This window comes from Myxocyprinus asiaticus, chromosome 30 (assembly GCF_019703515.2).
Source record: "Myxocyprinus asiaticus isolate MX2 ecotype Aquarium Trade chromosome 30, UBuf_Myxa_2, whole genome shotgun sequence".
In the NCBI taxonomy this organism is placed as follows: Eukaryota; Metazoa; Chordata; class Actinopteri; order Cypriniformes; family Catostomidae; genus Myxocyprinus; species Myxocyprinus asiaticus.
This window is the reverse complement of record NC_059373.1, coordinates 18,044,907-18,067,268: the sequence shown is the minus strand read 5'-3', so window position 1 is coordinate 18,067,268 and position 22,362 is coordinate 18,044,907. Positions and strand designations below refer to the sequence as shown.

Genomic DNA, 22,362 nt, shown 5'->3' with positions numbered 1-22,362 from the left:
CTAAAACTGACGATTTCTTCTCTTGATTAGATTTAATGGCTGCTGGAAGAACATTTATAAAAGACATTAAGGGGAAAAGAGACGCAAGCAAATATGAAACAAATGCTTTAACTTGCATGAGGTTGTGTTATTATTATATTGTTTATTTAAAATAAAAAACACAAATTGATACACATTCTGAAACGTTGTAAATGCAAACCCTAGATGGCATTCTAACATACATGGCAACTGTCGTTGGGTGTCAAAACGTTGCCATTAGAAATGCTTTACATTTTGGTACAAGTGAGATGTGTGCCACGCCAGAATAAAAAAAACGATACCGCTTTCTCACGTTACTTATCTCTTAGATAGTCGCTTATAACGTTTGCTAAATTATAGTAGCTACGATCATTTAAAACACATCTGATGAGAAGGCACTTTTTGTTTAAAATAAACAATAAAAGATTCAATACAGCATTATTGTGCCTTCCTATAAATGTGTAGGTTAAACTTGCTTTTTCAAGCGTCATTTTTGCAATGTAAGTAAGGGTAGTATGACTTAATCAAAGGCATCAGATCAGACTGTCAAAAGTGAAGAATAATATACTTCCTTAATCAGACATCCCCTATAGCTGTCTGACGGTATAGGCCTATAAATTGTACATTAAAAAGTCATAAAAAAATAAAAAAACTCACACAAGCAGTCAGGTAAATTTTTATATAAAGCGACGTACAGTCACGTACTGTTCAGTATATAACTGACAGGTCCGTTTTAATGCGTTTTTTGTGTCTCCAAGGGTCAGAAACTGGGGGCTTGGTGCCAAAATCCCACTGAAAGGAACAAAAATGCCCCCCAAAAGCAAAAATTCCCCGTTGAATTCCCTCTTTAACTTGTTATATTTTTTCTAATATTTTATTCTAAGTCTGATATGTATTATCACAAAATAGGCCATGATTTGATTTAATTTTATAGGCAACAACTTTACTGAATACATTTGGAATTTATATAATAAACTGATTAAATTCCACTTTTCTTCACTCTCAGGCCGAAATGAACCTCGTGCTTGCTAACTGGATGTCGTAAATCTAAACCAGCATTTGCCACAAATAACACAATCCGTCCTCGTCTATTCCTAATAGTGTTAATTGTTAGACAAACAAACATGCACTCCAATACTGGGTAAGGAAGGCTACGTCAGTTCGGAAGGTATGATTTATATATAGGCTATATATAAAGGTGATGTGTAGTTGTTGTTTTTTTTTTTTTGTTTTTTTTTTTTCTGAATGGGCGCACACGGCATACACATTATTTGTCAAGAGAGTGTCCATCTGTACGTGTCCTCAAGCCAGAGAGTCACAGGCGCCGACTCTTCATTTCTGGTCTCTGCGCTTTCCCACGGGTCACTCTAAACTCACAAGAGGTGATGTATGGCCGCCTGTAACTTTAGTGGACTGAGAGGCATTTATTATATTTATTATAGCGCTGCCGGAACTGCTGCTTGTCCAGCTACTTGTTAGTTTAGTAGTGCCGCGCGCTTGCAGCAGTACGACCAGGGACGAGCCTGCTTTTCTCGTCATAATTATCAATTAGATTGACGGTCGCTGTTGTCTGAGGTCAGCGTCAGTAAAAATAAGCGGGATTTGGAGAGTACCGGACTGGGTCTGTGGGTTAACGAGGATTCAAGACTGGCAGGATACGAGGACGAAAACGAGTTTGATGGGCGACAGGTAATCGCACTTGGAAGAGGTAGAATATTGACTTAGTTATGCAGGTTACTTTTTTATGTCCCAATTTTTGTGGTATGGAAAGCAGATTTAGCTTTTAATGCACCTAGCGTTACACCTTGTCCATACCAAGCGCAACGCGACACCGCGATATTCATACATTAAAAATTATGATAAATGACAATTAAGTCTGAAATCAGAACCATCAGACGGAACAGCCTGTTTATTAAATGTAAATCATTATCTCACTGAAGCTGCGTATGGACACACGGTGTTCACAGCAAGCCCCAAATGGATAAATATACACAATCACGTTCCTTTATGTAACAAGTTACTTTATGAAGCACATTCAAATTCAGTCTGTTACCATTGTTTATGTTCACACTATACTCATGTTGTTATTTTACTGATCTCTACGTGACAGGGAGGCAGACTCAATGTCCAAATGACCTGGTATGTCACCCCTCTCTCTGCCGATCTGAACCGGTGTGTGTGTGCTCCGGATGAAGAGAACAGACATCAAGCACAACATTCGGTGGGTGTATGACACTTTCGGCCAAAATAAAGTTGTTTCGAAAAGACTAGTAAGATACCAGCTTCAATATACTGATATGAAAAGGTTTTTAGACCCATAAGTTGACCGGGCTGCCCGGCGCGACGTCGCAGAAATATAAACCATTTCAAAAGTAGAATGCCCTGTCACTCGTTAGGACAAAAACCCTGTTAAACATGAAAAAGATACCTTTTATCACGTGTTGCGGCATCACGTCTGTTTACTTAGAAAACAGTGTTACTCATTGTAATTCTATTTGTACAAGTAATATTTCAATTAGAGAGCTCTACAATATGTTTTCTACAAGTAAGAATGCCAATTACAGAGCTCTATAATATCTTTTTTACAAGTAAGAATTCCTGTTATAGAGCTCTCTATTTGCATTTTTACAAGTAAAAATGTTATTGCATTTACAGAGCTGTGCAATTAAACATATCAAATGGGATTTTTAATACAGTTAGAGAGCTCTCAAACTGGAATTTTTACTAGTAACAATTCAATTAGAGGGCTTTCTAATTGAAATTCTTACTTGTAAAAATTCAATTATGACTAATAACGCTGGTAACATTAAAAGATAATTTGGCCTTCCATACTGGGCTATGGTCTTGATATGCTCAGAGACAAGAAAATATGGTTGGATTGAAATTTATGAATAAATTACAGTGTACATTTCATCCTGCTTTTTCTGGAGTGTTTCTGGAAAACATATGGGTAACTTGGCAGAACAAAAGGGGATCCCACATAAAAGAAAATTCTGAAAAATAAAATCTCCCACTCTTTCTCTGTTTGTCTCACTGTCCACCCCCACGGCAGTGAGTTCCTCAGTGAGTCATATCCCAGCTTCCTCTTGTGTCTCCATGGTTACTAAACAGGGTTGTTCTGTGTTTTGGGAGGGGCTTCATTTCTATCAGATTTAATTCTTACTCTCTCTAAATTCTCTCTTTGTTCCATTTGTTCATTCACGTATAACCTCTGGTTTCAAAAGGGCACATTCTATGACCCCAAACAAGCTGCAACTTTTCCTGCCTGAAGCACTAAAAACACTCACACACTTTTGTGTGCCTTTTGCATGCCTGACCCTCCTCCAGAAGAACCATTGCAGTCCTGATATTTTTCTATGTATCTTTGAAATTTGGCAAAGATGAGGGAGAGTTTTGTGTATATGCATTTATAGGCCACAGCTAGAGAACTGATACTGCAGCCATGGGCATCAGAACAGCCCTCTTTTCCTGTTGAGTTGCAGCGTTTCACCCAGTTTATCACCACAACAGAGGTATACACACATACCTAAATGCTCTTCTCTCTCTTTCATAAACTTCCAGGCTCGATCAATGTTTATAGCTGTCTTGCATAATGTATGCAGAATCACATACTAATTGTAATGCATTTTAACTTCCATTTGAAGAAGCTCATATCCAGATATGTAAGATAATCAAGGGCATTGTCCTGTTCTCACTCACTGCAGGTGAACTGCTCTATGGATCAAAGTTCAGATGAGAATCAGTCAACATACTCTTCTGGTCATTTAGATATTTTTGAGTATTAACCACTGTATATCAATGGGGCACGTGGTAAGCTGTGCGTCGATCGCGGAGAGTAGCATGAGCCTCCGCAGTGTCATGCACAACGAGCCACGTGATAAGATGCGCGGATTGACTGTCTCAGATGCGGAGGCAACTAAGACTTGTCCTCCACCACCCGGATTGAGGTGAGCAACCACGCCACCACGAGGACCTACTAAGTAGTGGGAATTGTGCATTCCAAATTGGGAGAAAAGGGGATAATAAATAAATAAATAAATAAAAACAGCAAGGATGCTTGAAGAACTTAGAACCAGACTTGTTTTTTCAAAGAGTGTGGGATATTTAGCAAGCTGTTTATTTGTAATGCAGGAAGAGTGGGATTTGTTGTATTTGAACTGAAAAAAAGCTGAAGGTTGCCACATTCTGTAGCTCCTTTTTCCCCACATTATGACATAGGAAAGCAGTAACTGGTAGGACTGTTCATTGCTTTAGGCTGTTCCAAACAAGTGGAATCTTTTGTCTATATCTTTATAGTCTGGATGGGAAGGATGCTGTGTTTTTAGACACAATGTTTCGTGTAGGTTGTGAGGTACATCAGTTTGACCCCAGAGGTCGAGGGAGATCTGGTGGTTCACTACCTGCATCTATCAAGAAGCACCGGGCTTGGTTGGACTAGCGTCGCTCATGCAGTCACACACAAGCAGGCCACATAAGTAATGTACAGCACAGGCTGGTTGACATTATGTATTCCCTGGGCCACACCATGGTACTTACACCTATATACACTCATGTAGATTCAGACTTCAGTCTCCTACAAGAGTCAAGAATGCATAATCTTTATTTTATATTCACTGTGCAGTGCTGAATCAGTATTGAAGTTTTTTAGTCAGCGTTTTTAAGTCCTATCTTTCCATACTTTAGTCTGTGTTCACATGAGTATCACTGCAACAATGTAAAGTGACTCAGATAAGATGTGCTGGATGTAATTGATTAATTTTGTGAGCTTTTCTTAACATTGGAATTTTCAAAGGCCTAGCATAAATACAATGTTTTCAAGTGTTTTCCATTTTTTGTGTGTCCCTGTGTCCCGAGATGTCAAATTCTGAATATGAAATTCATGCTAATCTTGCTTGAATGTGTAGGTAGATGTCCTGTGTATGGATCTGGAGAGCGCTGAGTGGCGCATGTTAGAAAGCTGGATTAAGGATGGAACTCTCAGTGCGATCAATCAGCTCATTCTAACCATTCATCTGCAGTGGGTGGGGTTTGAGGTGGAAGGATATGAAAAGGAGGTGGTGCGTTTCTGGTACACTGTACTGAGAGCCATCCGCATCTCTGGACTTCATCTCGTGCATTCAGCTCATGGCCCAGGACATGCAGTGCTGAGACACAAACCGGCTTACTCGTACAGCTCATAAACACTGAGCTGGATAAGGACAATGCCCAGATAATGAATTGATAACCAAAATCCCCATGGACATTGTGATGTGAAAGCATAACTCTGATTGCATTGGTTACACTTTACAGCATGGTTCTATTCGTTAACATTAGTTAATGCATTATGTATCATGAACTAACAATGAACAATGTATTTATTACAGCATTTATTAATCTTTATTAATGTTAGTTTATAAATACAATTGTTCATTTTTAGTTCATGTTAGTTCATAGTGCATAAAAGCTACACTATGTAACTTTTGGCCCTTTAGCGCTTAAAAAATAAAACTGCATGCGTCTTACGGAAGAATGGTGTTTTGGTTGTGCTTCGGCTCTGCTCCTCTGCGCAGATGAATGTGGTTCGAGGCATCGGTGTACACATGGATACAGGACATCTTATCAGAGCGAATGGACAAATAACTAACAAAAGAAAGGAAAAGACAGATATCCGAAAACATTTAATCTGAGCAGATAAGTGCCATATCTTATGCTGTTGTTTTGACTTATTGGAAACATTGATGTTTTGAAATAAATGACATTACAAAAGTTAGGCAACATTCGTTAACATTAGACATAATGATTGCTTGTCTGATATGGTCAAATGTTGTAACGTTTTTATAACTGCTGGATATTCTGGCCAAATAGACCACAGTAGTAACTAATTTATAGATTGTCATTGTTACCAACCAGTGGTCAACATAATTTCAAGACTCACATGTCCTTGGCAAGCCTAGTACTAAAGGATTTATTTATATAAATTATTGCCGTTATAAAGAAAAATACACACATGTGCTAGCAAGTGAAAAGTTCTGCACCGATTACAGTATAATTATTGTATTTTACTACACACACACAACACAGACGTGTGTGTGATTACACAACTATACATAAACCATATCAATAAAATATCTTACCTGTTGAGGAAGAAAAAAGCCATCTCTGGGTCACTTTTAAATCCTTTCAGTTGTCGCCACCTCTGGAAAGCCAAGCCGATGTTGATTCCTGTTTTATTACGGACTCTGTCTCTTTCACTTTTTGCTTGTAGACTCTGCTCTATTTGGGGTTTCTTTGTTTTTATAACCGGTGATTCCCCAGCGGTTTGCCGTTTCGAATGATCCATGGTACATTTTTCTCGTTCGTTATGACAGCAAACTTGCAGCTTCAGCTACTCCCACACCATACACGTGCTACAGAAGCCGAAGCTTATTTTCTCTGTGTATGGATATGACATGACACACAAGGGTGAATGATGTATATATGCAATTTCCCGCGAAATACGTCCCAACAGCTCTAAAATATAAATAATTATTATAGGTTTGTCAAAGTGTATTTGGGTAAAGACATGGTTTGTAAAATGTATTTTTGTTGCACTCTCTCATTGATAACATTTTGTTATTTTTTACCAAAACAAAGTTATAGTGTAGCTTTAACTAATGTTAACATATACTACTTTTAATTTTAAAAATGTATTCTATGTTGAAAATAACATTACCCAAGATTAATAAAACGCTGTAAAATTATTGTTCATTGTTAGTTCATGTTAACTATTGTAGTTAACTACTGTTAACAAATGGAACCTTATTGTAAAGTGTTACCATTTCATTCAATCGAACATGACAGATATATATCAGAGTACTTTCAGCTAAACTACATTTCTGAAGAGGTTGACAAATAAAATATACAGTGGGGTTCAAAAGTCAGTCAACATTGAAAATCTGGGATTCAAAATCTAATAGAAACCTGTAAATAAACAATGTTTAGTGATTTTGACAAATTAAAATTTATTTAAAAAAAAATGAAGAAATATTTGATTCTGCACAATATCTAAGTCACTAATCAAATGAGAAAATTGTGTTAACTCATATGTACTAAAGTTCAGATTTCATTGCTTCCATTGAAGCATGCAAGATGCTCTTTGGAACATTTTCAAATCATCCTGGCCAGATTCATAAAAATGTTTTTAAGAAAAAAAAAAAACATATATATATATATATATATATATATATATATATATATATATATATATATATATATATATATATATATATATATTATAAGAAAGTTCTTAGGATAAAATATAAGTAGGTTGTACAAACTTTCCAAAGTCCAATTCTTGAAGAACATTCTTAAGTAGTCTTGTCGGGAATACAAAACATTCCTAACTTCATTTATTAAGTTACAAAACAAGAAGAAATTAATATTACGAATACTTTTATTCTTAAAGGGATAGTTCAACCCCAAAATGAAAAATCTCTCATTATTTACTTACCCTCATGCCATTCCAGATATGTATGAATTTCATTCTTCTACAGAACACAAATGAAGATTTTTAGATAAATATCTTGTGCATAGGAGGGCTGTTTGAAAGTAGATTTATAGTAAAAAGAAAAAAATTTTTAGACTTTTTTAGTGAACTGTTTTACACCCACACCTAACATATCTCTTCTGAAGACATGAATATAAATACTGTAGTTGTATGGATTACTTTTGTGCTTTTTGGAGCTTCAAAGTTCTGGCCACCCTTCACTTGCACTGAATGGACCAACAGAGCTGAGATATTCTTCTGAAAATCTTAATTTGTGTTCAGCAGAAGAAAGAAAGCCATATACATCTGGGATGGCATGAGGGTGAGTAAATGAGTGAACTATCCCTTTAAGCATGTTTTGAGAATCTGGCTTCAGGTTTTTCAAAAATGTATTGAGTCCATGCCAGCTTGACTGACTGCTGTCATTAAAGAAAAAACACTAAGAAATTTGTTAATGTTCATGTAAATTCAATTTGATTACACTCAAAATGTTATGCTAAAAATGTACAGTATATCTAATGAAATTAACCAAAATAGAAGTATTTTTACAAGTGGAATCAGATTTTTGAATCCCACTGTACATTAAAGTTTAAAGCAGTAGATTTTCTCATTATTTTTCTCTTTTCATGGTGGTCTAAGTGCTGAGTGCTGACATTATGAAGGTAAAATAGTGCCTAAATGATTTGCATGCGCTGAGTAAGATTTGTAAAAGCGTAAATGAAGTTACAAACGTGATAAAAAAAATTGCAGGTGCAGAGGAAGATTTGTGAAAGCGTAAATCAATTTGCAAGCATAAAAATAAATTGCATGCACACAGAACATTTTGTAAAGGTGTTAATCAAGTTGCAAACGTAAGAAAAAAATATTAGCAATACTTTAATACTTTGCATAAGTGTAATTCATGTTTTGTGAATCTGTAATTGCATATTAACACAAAGTAAATTTGGTGTGTATTCTTCTGACTTTTTTGTGCTTACACTTTTGGCGCCTAAACATGGCCAAAAACATTGCAAACTTGCAATCAGTGATATGCAAGCACAGATAGGGTTTAAAGAACAGTCAAACAGATTGACTGCGTATAATCAGTCTGTATGTGTAAAATAAACTACTGCAAACCTGTAAATGACTTGTGTTTGTGGCATAAATATTTTCCAGAAATAATTCGATATATACTGTTCCATCTTCCTTTTGTTGCGCTCACACTTTTGGCACAAATTTCTCACTGAAAAGAGATTTGCAAGCGCGAGGGGCAGCTTCTAGTAACCAATCAAATGAGGTTTTCCTTGACCAGTTTACTCTGATCTGATTGGTTTTATAACGTGACAGACAGCTTCTTCTTCATATGGCTCAGCGTCATTCCTCTGGGTATCTCTCCTCTCTTAAATATTAAACTGAAATATTAATACATACACGATTTAATTATATTTACTATTAATTATCATTGGCAGGGCATTTTGGTGAATAGATGGAATGAGCTGGTATCACAGAATTCATGCTAGAAAACAAATTAATAAAGTTAGCCATATAAAACAAAACTCTGTGAACAGATAGATAGATAGTTTACTTATACCATTTTGTTTTTAGAACGAGTTCAATGATACCAGCAATTTCCATCCATCCACCCATCCATTTACTATGCCAATGATAATTGAAAGTAATTAAAATAATGAACAGCAACAAGAAGAAACATTTGAACACCAGATTGAGATTTATATCAATAAATAGTGTCAGCTCAACTTTACACTTGCAATAAAAAAACATTTATGTATTAATATTTCAGTTTAATATTTAAGAGAGGAGAGATACCCAGAGGAACGACGCTGAGCCATATGAAGAAGCTGTCTGTCACGTTGTTAAACCAATCAGATCAGAGTAAACTGGTCAAGAAAAACTTCATTTGATTGGTTACTAGAAGCAGGTAGACATGCCGTCCCCCTCGAGCTAGCAAAACTCTTTTTTCAGCGAGAAATTAGTGCCAAAAGTGTAAGCACAACAAAGGGAAGACTGAACAATGTATATCGGATTATCTCTGGAAATTATTTATGCCACAAACACAAGTCATTTTCACGTTTGCAGTAGTTTATTTTACACATACAGATTGATTCTACGTTGTCAATCTGTTTTTGCTGTTCATGACACCCTTTCTGTGCTTGCATATCGCTGACTGCAGGTTTGCAATGTTTTTGGCCATGTTTAGGTGCAAAAACTGTGCCAAAATTCTAAGCATGAAAAAAAGGAAGTCAGAAGTATACACACCAAATTTACTCTGTGTTAATACACAATTACAGTTTCACAACACTTGAATTACACTTATGCAAAGTATTAAAGTATTGTAAAGTATATATAGTAAAGTATTTTACGCTTGCAACATGATTTACACCTTTACATAACGTTCTGTGTGCATGCAATTTATTTTTACGCTTGCAATTTGATTTACGCTTTCACAAATCTTACTCTGTGCATGCACATTTTTCTATCATGCTTGCAACTTCATTTACGCTTTTACAAATCTTACTCTGCACAAGCAAATCATTTCGGTACTATTTTACCTTCATATGACATCAACAAAGACGAACAAACCAGCTTGAGTTTTGTCTGTTGGCTAAGAAATGCCTTCTAGTGGTTAAAAATGGTACTGCAATAATTCACCTTTGCATTGTGCACACAATCAAAACAATTGCGCTACAATAAATCCTTCAAAAGCCATAATATGCGAATTTAATAACTGAACGTCAATTTCTTACAACAGGGCTATGTGCAAAATTTAACAATATAAGTGTGTTTTTTGTATATGAAAAGAACTACACAATAAAAATGTATTGAGTTCTGTCCTAGTTGTTTTTGTCTGTCAAACTATGAAATCCTTCTCGACTCTATTGTCTTTGATTCACAATGTCTCATCATGGGCATTCTTAGATCTATCATCTGTTGCCGTGTTCTTCGCTGAATTTCGCCATGTTTCGGATTTGTTCGGAATGGCCCGACGTCCAGGAATGTTGATTAACCCTCCGCTCCCTTTAGAAAATGCGAACCCATGTTTTCAAGCCGCTAGGGTGGAGATGCGCTTTCAAGATTCCAATTTCCATATCCGCCCTGTGATTGACGGATGCATCGGCCAATAGTATCCTTGGATTTACACGCACCATCCAATGAAAAGTTAGCAAATGTAAGACCGAACTGTCTCTGCCAGTGTTACAGTACTTGTAGACATTTTGTCGGCTCAGAATATTATGGACGGCATTAAACTCTGGGAATGGTACGGCTGAGGATCTTAAAAAGCCAATAGACGTCGGCAATTAAAGCCAAATCCGTATAACTTCGGGTAAGTCTATAAAGTTGTTTATATATGTAAATAATTGAAGAGTCGCGGTTGGGTTGGGGAGTTGACAGTATGTAGGCAGCTAACGCTAGTCACTTCCTGCTCAGCACAGACGGTTTATAGAGTTTAGGCCTCGGCTAAACGTTTTGAACAGTTTATACACTCGTGACTAATATCTCTATGTAATATTTATATCAACATATCTTTTGCGCTGGACTAAAAACAAAAAATAATTTCCCTGGGATCTGCCGTGACTTGATCTTATCTTCTCACAAAGTTAGGGCTGGGATGTTGTGAACGAGCACAAAAGCCTCTACTCCCTCTCAATTGAGGAAGTCTGCTGGGTGAACAACATGTATTCTTTCATTCACAGACATTAATCCATGATCATAAATACTTTTGGCTTCTCTGCACGTCTCTTTTATGATGTAAAGGTGAAAAATTGACATTTGGATATGTGGAGGAAGCTTCACAAGAGCAAGCAAGATATGTATATATAGGACTGCTATACTGTATATTATCAAAGTCTTTCTAGCAAGTCAGTCCACTGTTGGCCATCTTTAGAACGCTCTCGGGAGGTTATTTCCAGTCATGCCAGTGCTGCTCCTATCTACTTGAATGGAGAAAGAACAAAATCTCAAAAACGGTTGGTCAAGATTACGATAAAAAAAACGTATTTCAAATCAGCTATAAAATCTGACAATACTTGTATCATAAATTGTGCTTCTTTACCTCATATTATGCTTAAAAACGATTTTCCCGGCTTGTATAGCTAATGCGCATGCGCATTAGAGTTGATTGACAGGTGATGTCTGTATCTAAAAGGTGATTGGCTCTTTTACCTATAAAGCGGGACTTCCTTTCTACATCCTTCTTATTTTGTTTTTGGAGATTCGCATTCTTCGTGCATATCGCCACCTACTGGACAGAGGTGGTAAAAGGTGGAAATTTAAAGTTGAAAAAAAGAACGATTTAAATATTGATCTGTGTCTCACCCACATTTATCATATCTCTTCTGAAGACATGGATTAAACCACTGAATTCTTATGGATTACTTTTATGCTACCTTTATGTGCTTTTTGGAGTTTCAAAGTTTTTCTTCACCATTCACTTACATTGTATGGAACTATAGAGCTGAAATATTCTTCTAAAAATCTTAATTTGTGTTCTGCAGAAGAAAGAAAGTCATACTCATCTGGGATGGCATGAGGGAGAGTAAATGATGAGAGAATTTTCATTTTTGGGTGAACTATTCCTTTAAATATCAAAGGAAAGTCTTTTACCTGTATAGACCTTTTTCACACTCCGGGTTTTGGAAAGTGGAAGTAAACGTTTGCAGGGTAAACTTCGACAGCGGTGAATGGGAGACCACAGCAAATATTATTTTCACTTACCAATTTGCTCCAAGACCAAAAGTAAAAAATCCACTATTACATTTGAATGAATTTTCTAGAAGAGGAAAAAAAATAAATAAATAGAGTGGTGTATTAAGCAAGTCAGATGGGAGAAGGTGCCAAATTTACAGTCACTCTCTCAGCAGTCAAAACCCTTTCACAGCTGTGGTAATTCATTTTGAACTAATTCCAGGGTAAAATAACAATAAGCATAATGTTATAAACCTGCAATCAATATTTAAAAAATGTATAATATAAAAGAATGTGCAAGATTTACGCTGCTAAATAAGGCAGAAATGTGTCATCACAGACTGTGAAAAAGGTCTCTTTTTTTTTATTTTTATTTTCTCCCCAATTTGGAATGCCCAATTCCCAATGCACTCTTAAGTCCTCGTGGTGGCATAGTGACTCGCCTCAATCCGGGTGGCAGAGGATGAATCTCAGTTATCTCCATGTCTGAGATGTCAATCCGCGCATCTTATCATGTGGCTTGTTGAGCGCGTTACCGCAGAGACGTAGCGCGTGTGGAGGCTTCACGTTATTCTACGTGGCATCCATGCACAACTCACCACATGCCCCACGAGAGCGAGAACCACACATTATAGTGACCACGAGGTTACCCCATGTGACTCTACCCTCCCTAGCAACAGGGCCAATTTGGTTACTAAGGAGACCTGGCTGGAGTCACTCAGCACACCCTGGATTTGAACTTGCAACTCCAGGGGTGGTAGTCAGCGTCAATACTCATTGAGCTACCCAGGCCCCCTGAAAAAGGTGTATTGAAGACACAAGGAAATTCTAGGCACGAACAACAAACTTACTGCTTTAAAGGGTTTAATATGCTTGCTGGTGTTAAAACTGCAGAAATTAGGCTGTAGGTTACATCTTGGCGGAAGAAACACAGCAGCAGTTTTGGTTCTGCTTTGGACGCATACAAGGCTGTGTGTGTAGGTGTGTTGGGTATATATATTTGATGTGAATGGAAAAGGAGCAGCAGTCATGAGATAGTGCGCTGTAGATTTACCAGACCAGCTAATCACAGAATTTGTAACCCATTGTGTATGTGTTTTTGTTAAATTGTCTGTTTTGTCTCTAAAGGGAAGAGTGACTGCTGAGTTCCCGTCATGCCTTTGGTGACGCGAAACATCGAACCGCGGCACCTTTGTCGCCAGACGCTGCCAAATACTATCAAAAGTGAGCTGGAGTGTGTGACCAACATCACACTTGCCAACATCATTCGTCAGCTTGGCTCACTTAGTAAGTGTTTGTGTAGTGGGCCGGGGTGTATACTGAAGACAATCCAGTTGTGTGGGACTGCTTTTAACCCTTTATTTAATCATAGGTAAGTATGCAGAGGATGTGTTCGGCGAGTTGTTTGTTCAGGCCAGCTCGTTTGCAGAACGGGTAAACACGCTAGGAGAGAGAGTGGACAAGCTGCAGGTCAAAGTCACCCAGCTGGACCCTAAAGAAGAAGAGGGTAAGAGACAAATTGTGTTATACTGGTGATATGATATGTAAGGGTGGGGCATTTGAGTCATCTGTTAACCATTTGGATTTAAGAAAATCCTTTTTTGACCTCATTGGTTAGTGTTGTATTAGTTTTGATTCCAGCAAGGTACAATGTTGTTATTGTATTATCTTTTCACATCTGATTCTGATATTCCCTTTTTTCATTCAAGTTTAAAAGGGCGATAATTACAGTGGGATCTTAGTTTGGGGTGCTTCAAAAGAGGTTTTAGAGCATTGATGCAAAATGTGAACAGCCAGATATTTACTCTGTTTCTCCTATTTGCTTTCTTTATGTAGTCTCTCTTCAGGCAATCACCTCCCGCAAAGCATTCCACTCTAACTTTATCCAGGATCAGCAGCTTTTCATTAGGGAATCACTACCACTGCCTATCCACGAGACCTATTTGACCTGCAACGAGCCACCCCCCCTCAACAATCTTAGCATTTACAGGTATACACATAAACCCAACAAATCTTACCATTAGGATGTCAGTTTTGGTTCTTTAGCAGTTATTCCAAATGTAAATAAGTTGGTAACACATTACAATAAGATTCCATTCGTTATCATTAATTAATGCATTAGGTATCATGAAAAAACAATAACAATATATATTTTTTACAGCATTTATTATCTTTGTTAGCTAATAAAAATACAGTTGTTCATTGTTTGTTCATGTTAGTTTATAGTGCATTAACTAATGTTAACAAACACAGATGTTGAAATTAACATTAATAAGATTAACAAATGCTGTAAAAGTATTGTTCACTGTTAGTTCATGTTAAATTACGTTGTTAACAAATGGAACCTTATTGTAAAGTGTTACCAATAAGTCTTACAGCAAATAATTGGCAGAGGTGGGTAGTGTAGCCAAAAACATTACTCAAGGAAAAGTACAATTACTTAAAAAAAATAATTACTCAAGTAGAAGTAAAAGTACTCATGTTAATAATTACTTTAGTAAGAATAAGAAAGTATCCAATTGAAAGAATACTCAAGTAGTGAGTAACTAGTTACTTCCTCATATAATATAATAGATGTTTACTCCCCAATATTCCATAACATGATACACATTTAACATGCTACATAATAATAATTATTATTATTATTATATTGGAAATTCTGTTATCATTCACCATGTTGTTCATGTTGCACCATATGACTTTCTTCCATGCACCACAATCAAGGAGATGTTAGACAGAATGTTAGCTTTAGTCACCATTTACTTTCACTGTGTGTTTTTTATTTTCCTCAATATTTTAAAAGGGAATGGTGACTGAGACTGTCAGTCTCTAACATTCTGTCTAACATCTTTCGGGTTCCACAAAATACAGGTATTCACACAGGTATGGAACAACATGAAGGTGGGAAAATAATGACAGAATATTAACTATAACTAAACTAAACTATCACTTTAAGGACGCTTGTCAGATTTAGGCGAATCTGTCATTTTGAAGAAAAGTTTGGAAAACTTTCTAGTAATTATTTCGGTGAAAAAACTTAAATAAATGTTCCACAGGCCGAATTATATATAATGCTGAATAAAACAAAGCAAAATCATGCTTTATTAATGCCTACTGTTGCTACTTCACAGATTTTTAAAGTTCTACATGGATTCTTATTTCAGGGTAGTTGCAGTATTTAGTCGAAATTATTTAGATCATTAGTTCTGTACACTAAGGGTAAAGTGCACCTTATCTCAGTGTTTGGAAGTGTGTTAGGCTTATTTAAGGAGGACGAATCTCAGTTGCCTCCACATCTGAGACCACCAATCCACACATCTTTTCACGTGGCTTGTTGAGCGTGTTACCACGGAGACATAGCGTGTGTGAAGGCCTCACACTACTATCTGTGGCATCCACACACAACTCGCCATGCAACCCACTGAGAGCGAGAACCACATTATAGTGACTACAAGGAGGTTACCCCATGTGACTCTACCCTCCCTAGCAACCGGGCCAATTTGGTTACTTAGGAGACCTGGCTGGAGTCACTCAGCACACCCTGGATTCGAACTCACGACTCCAGGGGTGGTAGACAGCGTCAATACTCGCTGAGCTACCCAGGCCCCCGGGACCCCCTTCTTAAAAGAAAGCAACTATATATTTTCAAAGAGAATTTTTACTGAGAGAGAAAAATAATACTCGATTTTATAAATAAAATGTGTTGTTTGAAAAATGTAATAATTGACTTTTATACTGCACTAAAACAAAAACATTTTAATTAGCATATTATCTGGAAAAATGTACTTTGCATGATGTTGAAAGTGTATCTTTAATAAATAAAATAATTATGATTAATCTCATGATTTTCAGCCAGTCTTTAGAAAGAAAAATTAAATGGTAATAATGTCAGTAAAACTGTTCAGAAATAACATGTTAAACATATTTTATGAAAATGTCAACAATGATTAAAAAATAAAAAAATACATTTAGTACAATTTTATTTTTTCTGTGTACCCCAAGCACCCACTTGCGGCCTCTTGGGGGTCCTTGGACCCCAGTTTGAAAACCTTTGTATTAAAGTGTGTTCTCATTTCTGTTTTTCAGGGAGGATGGTAAGGAGGCTCTGAAGTTCTATACTGATCCTTCTTATTTCTTTGACCTTTGGAAAGAGAAAATGCTTCAAGATACCAAGGACATTATGAAAGAGAAACGCAAACATAAGGTGAGACATACGCACATTGTCGCACATACACAGTACCACTTTAAAATGCCCTCCGGAATACATTGTCCTCTTTATCATGTCTGTGTTTAAAAAAAAAAAAATTTTTATGTCTTTGTTTACTGAGAGCAGAAGAAGAAAGATGACAACACTGACCGAAGGAACTTAAACCCTCGTAAGATCAAAACTCGTAAAGAAGAATGGGAACGCCGAAAAATGGGAGAGGAGTTTGTTGTCCCCAAAAATGATGGCATAGGGTAATAAATACATAATTCGAAGTAACTGTATGAGGATAATTCGCTGTTTTGGTTTCTAAATACAATTATTGCTATTTATGTTTTATATTAGTGTTTTTGTGTCATTGTGTCTCCCACAGCTCTTCAGAAGTGTTGAATGGCAGTATTGGTTCTGGTGATGATACAGGTTTGAATTACTCTGATGGATATTTGGACCAAAGCACTGGCTCCTACAGCTATGATCCTGGCTCTCCTCTCCCACCTCCGATGCAAGAAGACTTCCCACCACCACCACCTCCAGACATGCCGTGAGAATCTTTTCTTGATCTCTTAATAACCCATAATAAACCCAAAAATAAAAATTACCCTCATGTTGTTCCAAACCTGTACAGCTTTTTTTTCTTTCTTGGAACAGAAAAGGAGATGTTAGGCAGAATGTTAGTCACCATTCACTTTCATTGCAATTTTCCTTATAATGAAAGTGAATGGTGACTGAGGCTAACATTCTTCCTAACATCTTTTTTGTGTGTGTTCCATGGAAGAAAGATAGTTATACAGATTTGGAACAACATTAGATTGTATAAATTAAATTTTATTTCTGTGTGAGGCTGTGAGCTATTCCTTAGTAATGATGAATTTTTAAACAGATGAATGCTTGTTCTCTTGCAGGTATCTTGATGGACAGCCTGGTGCTGCGTTCCAGAAGCGTAGCAGTCTTTTAAGCCCTAGTCACCCTCCTCCTGCTCCACCAGCAATGGCTGCCTCTCCTCCAGGCCGACCAACTGTGGCCCCCCCTATGGCACCTCCTCCACCTCCACCTCCTGGTGGGATGGTCCCACCTCCACCTCCTCCAGGATATGATTCTCCCCCATCTCCTCCTCCTGCATTCTCCAACAATATTGCTTCTATCCCACCTCCACCACCCATGGAAGCCTGTAATCCAGCTCCTCCTCCTCCACCCATGTCAGGTGGACCACCTCCTCCTCCCCCTCCTCCTCCTCCCCCAGGCCCCCCTCCTCCCTCTGCTTCAGGCCCACCTTCCTCAGGAGGAGTTCCTGCCGCCCCCACACCCAAAGCCCAGCCTGCTCCAGCTGCTGATGGTCATAGTGACCTTCTTGCAGCTATCCGTCAAGGTGAGATAATCACCACCTATACACTCTTATGACAATTTTCCACTTCACGTTACGGTTCGACTCAACTCAACATTTCCACTGCAGTTTAGTGCAGCCCTAAATGTGGGTGGGATTATAGGCTGATCGTCATAGTTGCGCCGCCTCTACTGCCGCGACATCATCTTAAACACGACACAAACACACAACAAAGGAGCAATGGAGGTTATAACTAAATAAAGTGAAGCTTTCAAGCAGAATATAGAGTTAACGTAACAAAATGTACCATCCTCCATAATGGACTCCATAAACGCCGAGTCCAGGGCACTCTGCCTCCCATCACTCGCCGGTCTATTGCCATAGATAGCGTCCATTTAGTCGATCCACTTCCACTTTCTTCTGTTTGAACCACTCCGGCTGTTGTGGTTCTTGATTGTTCTGTAGTCACTTAAGTTTTTTTTTTTTACTTTTTCTTACACTGTTGGTAGGTCCGGTGGTAACCGTGTGCGGCCAACAGCTGCTAAGATAATTCCTGAAAGACTTTTTCGTTTCGGCGTAGCCCCATCCAGCTCTCGTTGGATCCTCTCCTCGGCTACTAACGAGAGGAACGTCTGCACCTCGTTTATTGACCACGGCGTGGTTTTGTGCACAGCCATTTCTTTTTACAATTCGAAAGTCACGTGAACAAATGATACTGCTATCACTGTTGCTAACTTTAAAACTAGCGGGTTGATGTCCCGTGTCGCAAATCCAGTGACGCTGGTAGTGATGTCACATTTAGTATCGGCTCGGCTCACTTGGAACCTCGACCAAGGTGGTGCTAAAAAAAAGTACCAGGTACTATCCACAGTGGAAAACCCCCAAAAAGCAAGCGGAGTCGAGCCGTACCGTGCAGTGGAAAAGCCCCATTAGATGGGTCACCGTGACCTATATAGCTGTCTTTCTGTTATCATCAAGGTAACATAATTCCCACCTAAACATCCTTCGATGGCTCACTGTGACCACTGTTAATGGCCCATGTCACCATTAGGGCTGGTTAAAAATATAGATTTTCTGATACAACCCGATCTGCATTTGAACAATTTCGATATCAATTCTTAAGTACCAAGATCGATCTTTTACTCAATGCGCAACCCTCTACAATGTAAGTAATTCATTTGCATATGCCACCAAATTTCGTGCTTCACAACTAAAAATGTCTGTGATTGGCCACTGGAGGATACATTTTTAGATTTCACTCGCCAGTGATTGAGTAGTATACTACAGCACAGAGATCCTTTCACTGTGTGTTGAGAGTAAAAGCCAAAAACAAGATCCACGCAATCTGTTTGTCTCTGAATAATGCCTCTTTAATATTCTTTCTGTTCTTAACAGTCAGTGATCAAAGAGAATAAAAAATAAACATTTAATTCTTATCACACATAGCACAGATGCAGTAAAGAAGCCATTAACAGGGTTCCCACTCATCCTGGAAAACCTGGAATTTTGCAATGCAGTTTTCCACTCATGGAAAAGTCAAGGAAAATGTAAATAAAATAATTAATTGTCCTGGAAAATATTTTAGTTTAATAGAACTGTTTGAATTTGTTGCTAACAAGGCTTTTGTTACATTTACAAAAACATGTTTTTTCAAACAATCGAGACTCTGAATAGGAGTCAAATACACATTCGTATCGCGTTGTCACTGCCGGCGGCGGCGCATTGTAAAACAACATCAAAGTTTACTGTCATGAACGAATCCCTGTCACATACGTTCTCATCTGCTGTCATCTCTGCTTTGCTCCGACGAAACAGTTTAAGTATTGATGTAGTACAAAATAAGATTTTTCCCATTCCAACATTGCTGTTGTGTTAACCACAAAAGCATTATAAGTGAGTTATAAGAGTTATAAACTTTATACAGCGATGACGGTCGGACCACTGATGTTTTTTAAACAAATTTACACTCTGAGTTGGTAGTGTGTGGTGATTCGGCCTTCACAACTCGGGATGTGAATTAATTTTCAATAATTCAATGATCAGAGTCTGCTTATAACTCAGTTACCACGGAGAGAATCACAGAGTCTAGTTATAAAAATGGCATTAGATATAAAATGCAGAATGTCAAGAAATATTAAATATTTGGATGAAAATGAATGATTAAATGCACAACTAATCAAATTAAAATTGCGATATGTCCGAGTGTGCTAAAGTCTGTGTTTTAAATAAATAAAAATACTGTATAATCTTTGATAAATGTGCGAAGTCAGCCGCTCATACACTGAAAACACCTCATCACGATCATCACGCACGCTCTTGTGTGTGTGGGATAACAGTGAGCAGAGCACACTGAAGTGTGCAGCACATACAGACTATGTATTTATTTAATTAAATCACAGCTTTAAGGGGATAAATAATCACACTGGACCATGTATCGAACTGCTTATCTGGAGGTGAGAAACTACCGTTAAAAACACACAGATACATATACGTATACTGTATATATATGATTTTTACCAAATCGATGAAAAAGTAATGATAAAATAAAATTGATAAGATTTATATTTTCATAATGATTGTAGTTACAAGGTCCCCAGTACAATTAACAGCATTAGCTGAGAGAGATTTTCTTTATGTAAGCAAAATGGACATTATAACTGAAATACAGTATACCCATATGAATTGGAATCTAATCAAATTGAATTCAGAGCTTGTGAAGCAGAATCGAATCAGTTAATCTGTATCAATACCCAGCCCTAGTTACCATTAATGACCTTTAAAATATTTATTCCGTTGGTGTGTTTTGATCATATCACAGCAATATGATGTGAATTTTGTACTTCTGATGTGAATTTTGTACTTCTGTGTCATCTAAGACAAAACATGGACAGATATACCTCACGCATGTTTTCGTTGGCTGGTCTTGGTCAGAAATGACACCCACAAGCATCATGGCAATGACGACATTTAACACTTAATGTTTATAATAGATGTACACATATTGTCTTGCTTTAATCTTGTGAGAAAAAAGCTAAATTTATGAGACTAATGGGCATACATATTCTTCGATATCTTTGTTTTCAAAACAAGCATTGAGCTCCAGTAACATGAATTGCACTTAAAACTACACATTTTGTGAAAACTGCGTCATGACAGACATCGTGTCTCTTAGATTATGATCTGTCCTCTCACAGATGGTTTGGCTCAGGTATGCTCCGATTCAGAGAACACAGTGAGATATTGCAGTAACTACAAAATCCACACAAAAACCAACTAACTTTTTAAGCAAATTTTCAGTTACTGTATTTTGCCTTTGTAGGGCAGAATGGTTTTAAGTTATCTGCACCTGCTGAAATTGTGTGTATGTGTTTAGGATTTAACCTGCGTAAAGTGGAGGAACAGAGAGAGCAAGAGAAGAGAGATCACATGGGCAACGACGTTGCAGCCATCCTGTCCCGTCGCATTGCTGTGGAGTGCAGCGACTCCGAGGATGATTCATCCGAGTTTGATGATGATGAGTGGTCTGACTAAAGCCTGACTAAACCTGTTACGACAATAAGATCATTCCTTTTAAACATCACACTTCTCCAATTACCCGTTAACCTTCAGTGAGGCCAAAAGCAAAGTAACGAGGAGAGGGCCAAAGATTGTGTGCGTGTCCAGAGTCCGTTCTAAATGAGAACGTGAATTATTTAGTTGATTAGCCTTCTCCTGTTTCAGAGTGCCTGTACCTCTGTATAATGTGGCCAAAGGTAAACTGAGACCGTGTGTGCACTTGTGTGTATGTGCTTCCATAATTCTCCTCGTTGAGTATCGTGTACCTGTATCTGTCAAAATCCCACTTGGATTAACATTATTCTGTATTAACTAATCACATAAAGCCTGGCTTACAACTAGGAGAAGACACAGACTCTATATTGCAGATATTTAAACAAATAAGATGCTCTGTGTCTAAACAAGCAGCTTTGCATCTTGCAGATCTTGCAGGATGATATAACTTGTTGTCTTGGCAGTATTTCCTTCAAATTTCAGCACATATTAACAGGTTAAGAAACACGAATACCCCATGATCTAAAGCCTTTAAGCTTTGTAAATGTTTCTAAACTGCTTTTTTACTGTCTTTGTCATCGCATCAATTTGCTGCCCTCATGTCTGACTGAATGACATTTGTGTCAGCCACACGGTCCTATGTTTAGTTTTCATTATTTAATCTTGTGCTCCAAAGTGCCTACTTCAACCACAATTCAAGTGCCTGTTGTTGTTTTAATGTCAAACGTTTTAGAAATTATGCAAGATTTAGAAATCAAAGAAAAGTTAGATTTTTTTTATTTTTATTTTTTTTTTATCTGATGTATGTGGGTAATAATACCAAGATTTTTCTATCAGCAATTTACCGAAATAAAGATATTAAATTTATGTTTGTGTCCTGTTGTTTTATAAGTTTCACAGCTATTTCATAAGTGTGCTGCACACATAACTGGACAAAATGTTCCCTGCTTTTTGCATGTTTGAGCTTGCATGTGCATGGGCTTTTAGAGACTTCAGATGCAGCATGTCATTTATAATGTTTCAGGTAAATAACTGAATCCACATAGGTGGTCTTTAGCATTATGTTTTGAGCGTTTCCAGAAA

At 37.5% G+C, this 22,362-nt stretch overlaps 1 protein-coding gene and 1 pseudogene across 1 annotated transcript; both read left to right on the top strand.

Annotated features, from left to right (window-relative positions):
- The first annotated feature begins 1,407 nt into the window (after positions 1-1,407).
- LOC127421360 (probable methyltransferase-like protein 24) lies at positions 1,408-5,543 on the top strand (annotated as a pseudogene).
- A 5,134-nt stretch (positions 5,544-10,677) lies between these two features.
- Positions 10,678-22,146, top strand: LOC127421327 (actin-binding protein WASF2-like). Its single transcript, XM_051664333.1, has 9 exons — positions 10,678-10,844; positions 13,334-13,492; positions 13,578-13,712; positions 14,042-14,195; positions 16,292-16,409; positions 16,539-16,663; positions 16,783-16,950; positions 17,312-17,775; positions 21,104-22,146. The coding sequence occupies exons 2-9, from the start codon at positions 13,360-13,362 to the stop codon at positions 21,259-21,261; spliced, it is 1,455 nt and encodes a 484-aa protein (XP_051520293.1). The 5' UTR covers positions 10,678-10,844; positions 13,334-13,359; the 3' UTR covers positions 21,262-22,146.
- Positions 22,147-22,362: the final 216 nt, after the last annotated feature.

Excerpts from the sequence above, each read along its gene's own strand:
- LOC127421327 (XM_051664333.1), top strand. The coding sequence starts at position 13,360 with ATGCCTTTGGTGACGCGAAACATCGAACCGCGGCACCTTTGTCGCCAG. Across the intron at positions 16,410-16,538 it reads AAGAGAAACGCAAACATAAG|AAGAAGAAAGATGACAACAC; the intron begins GTGAGACATACG and ends TACTGAGAGCAG. Across the intron at positions 16,951-17,311 it reads CCACCACCTCCAGACATGCC|GTATCTTGATGGACAGCCTG; the intron begins GTGAGAATCTTT and ends GTTCTCTTGCAG.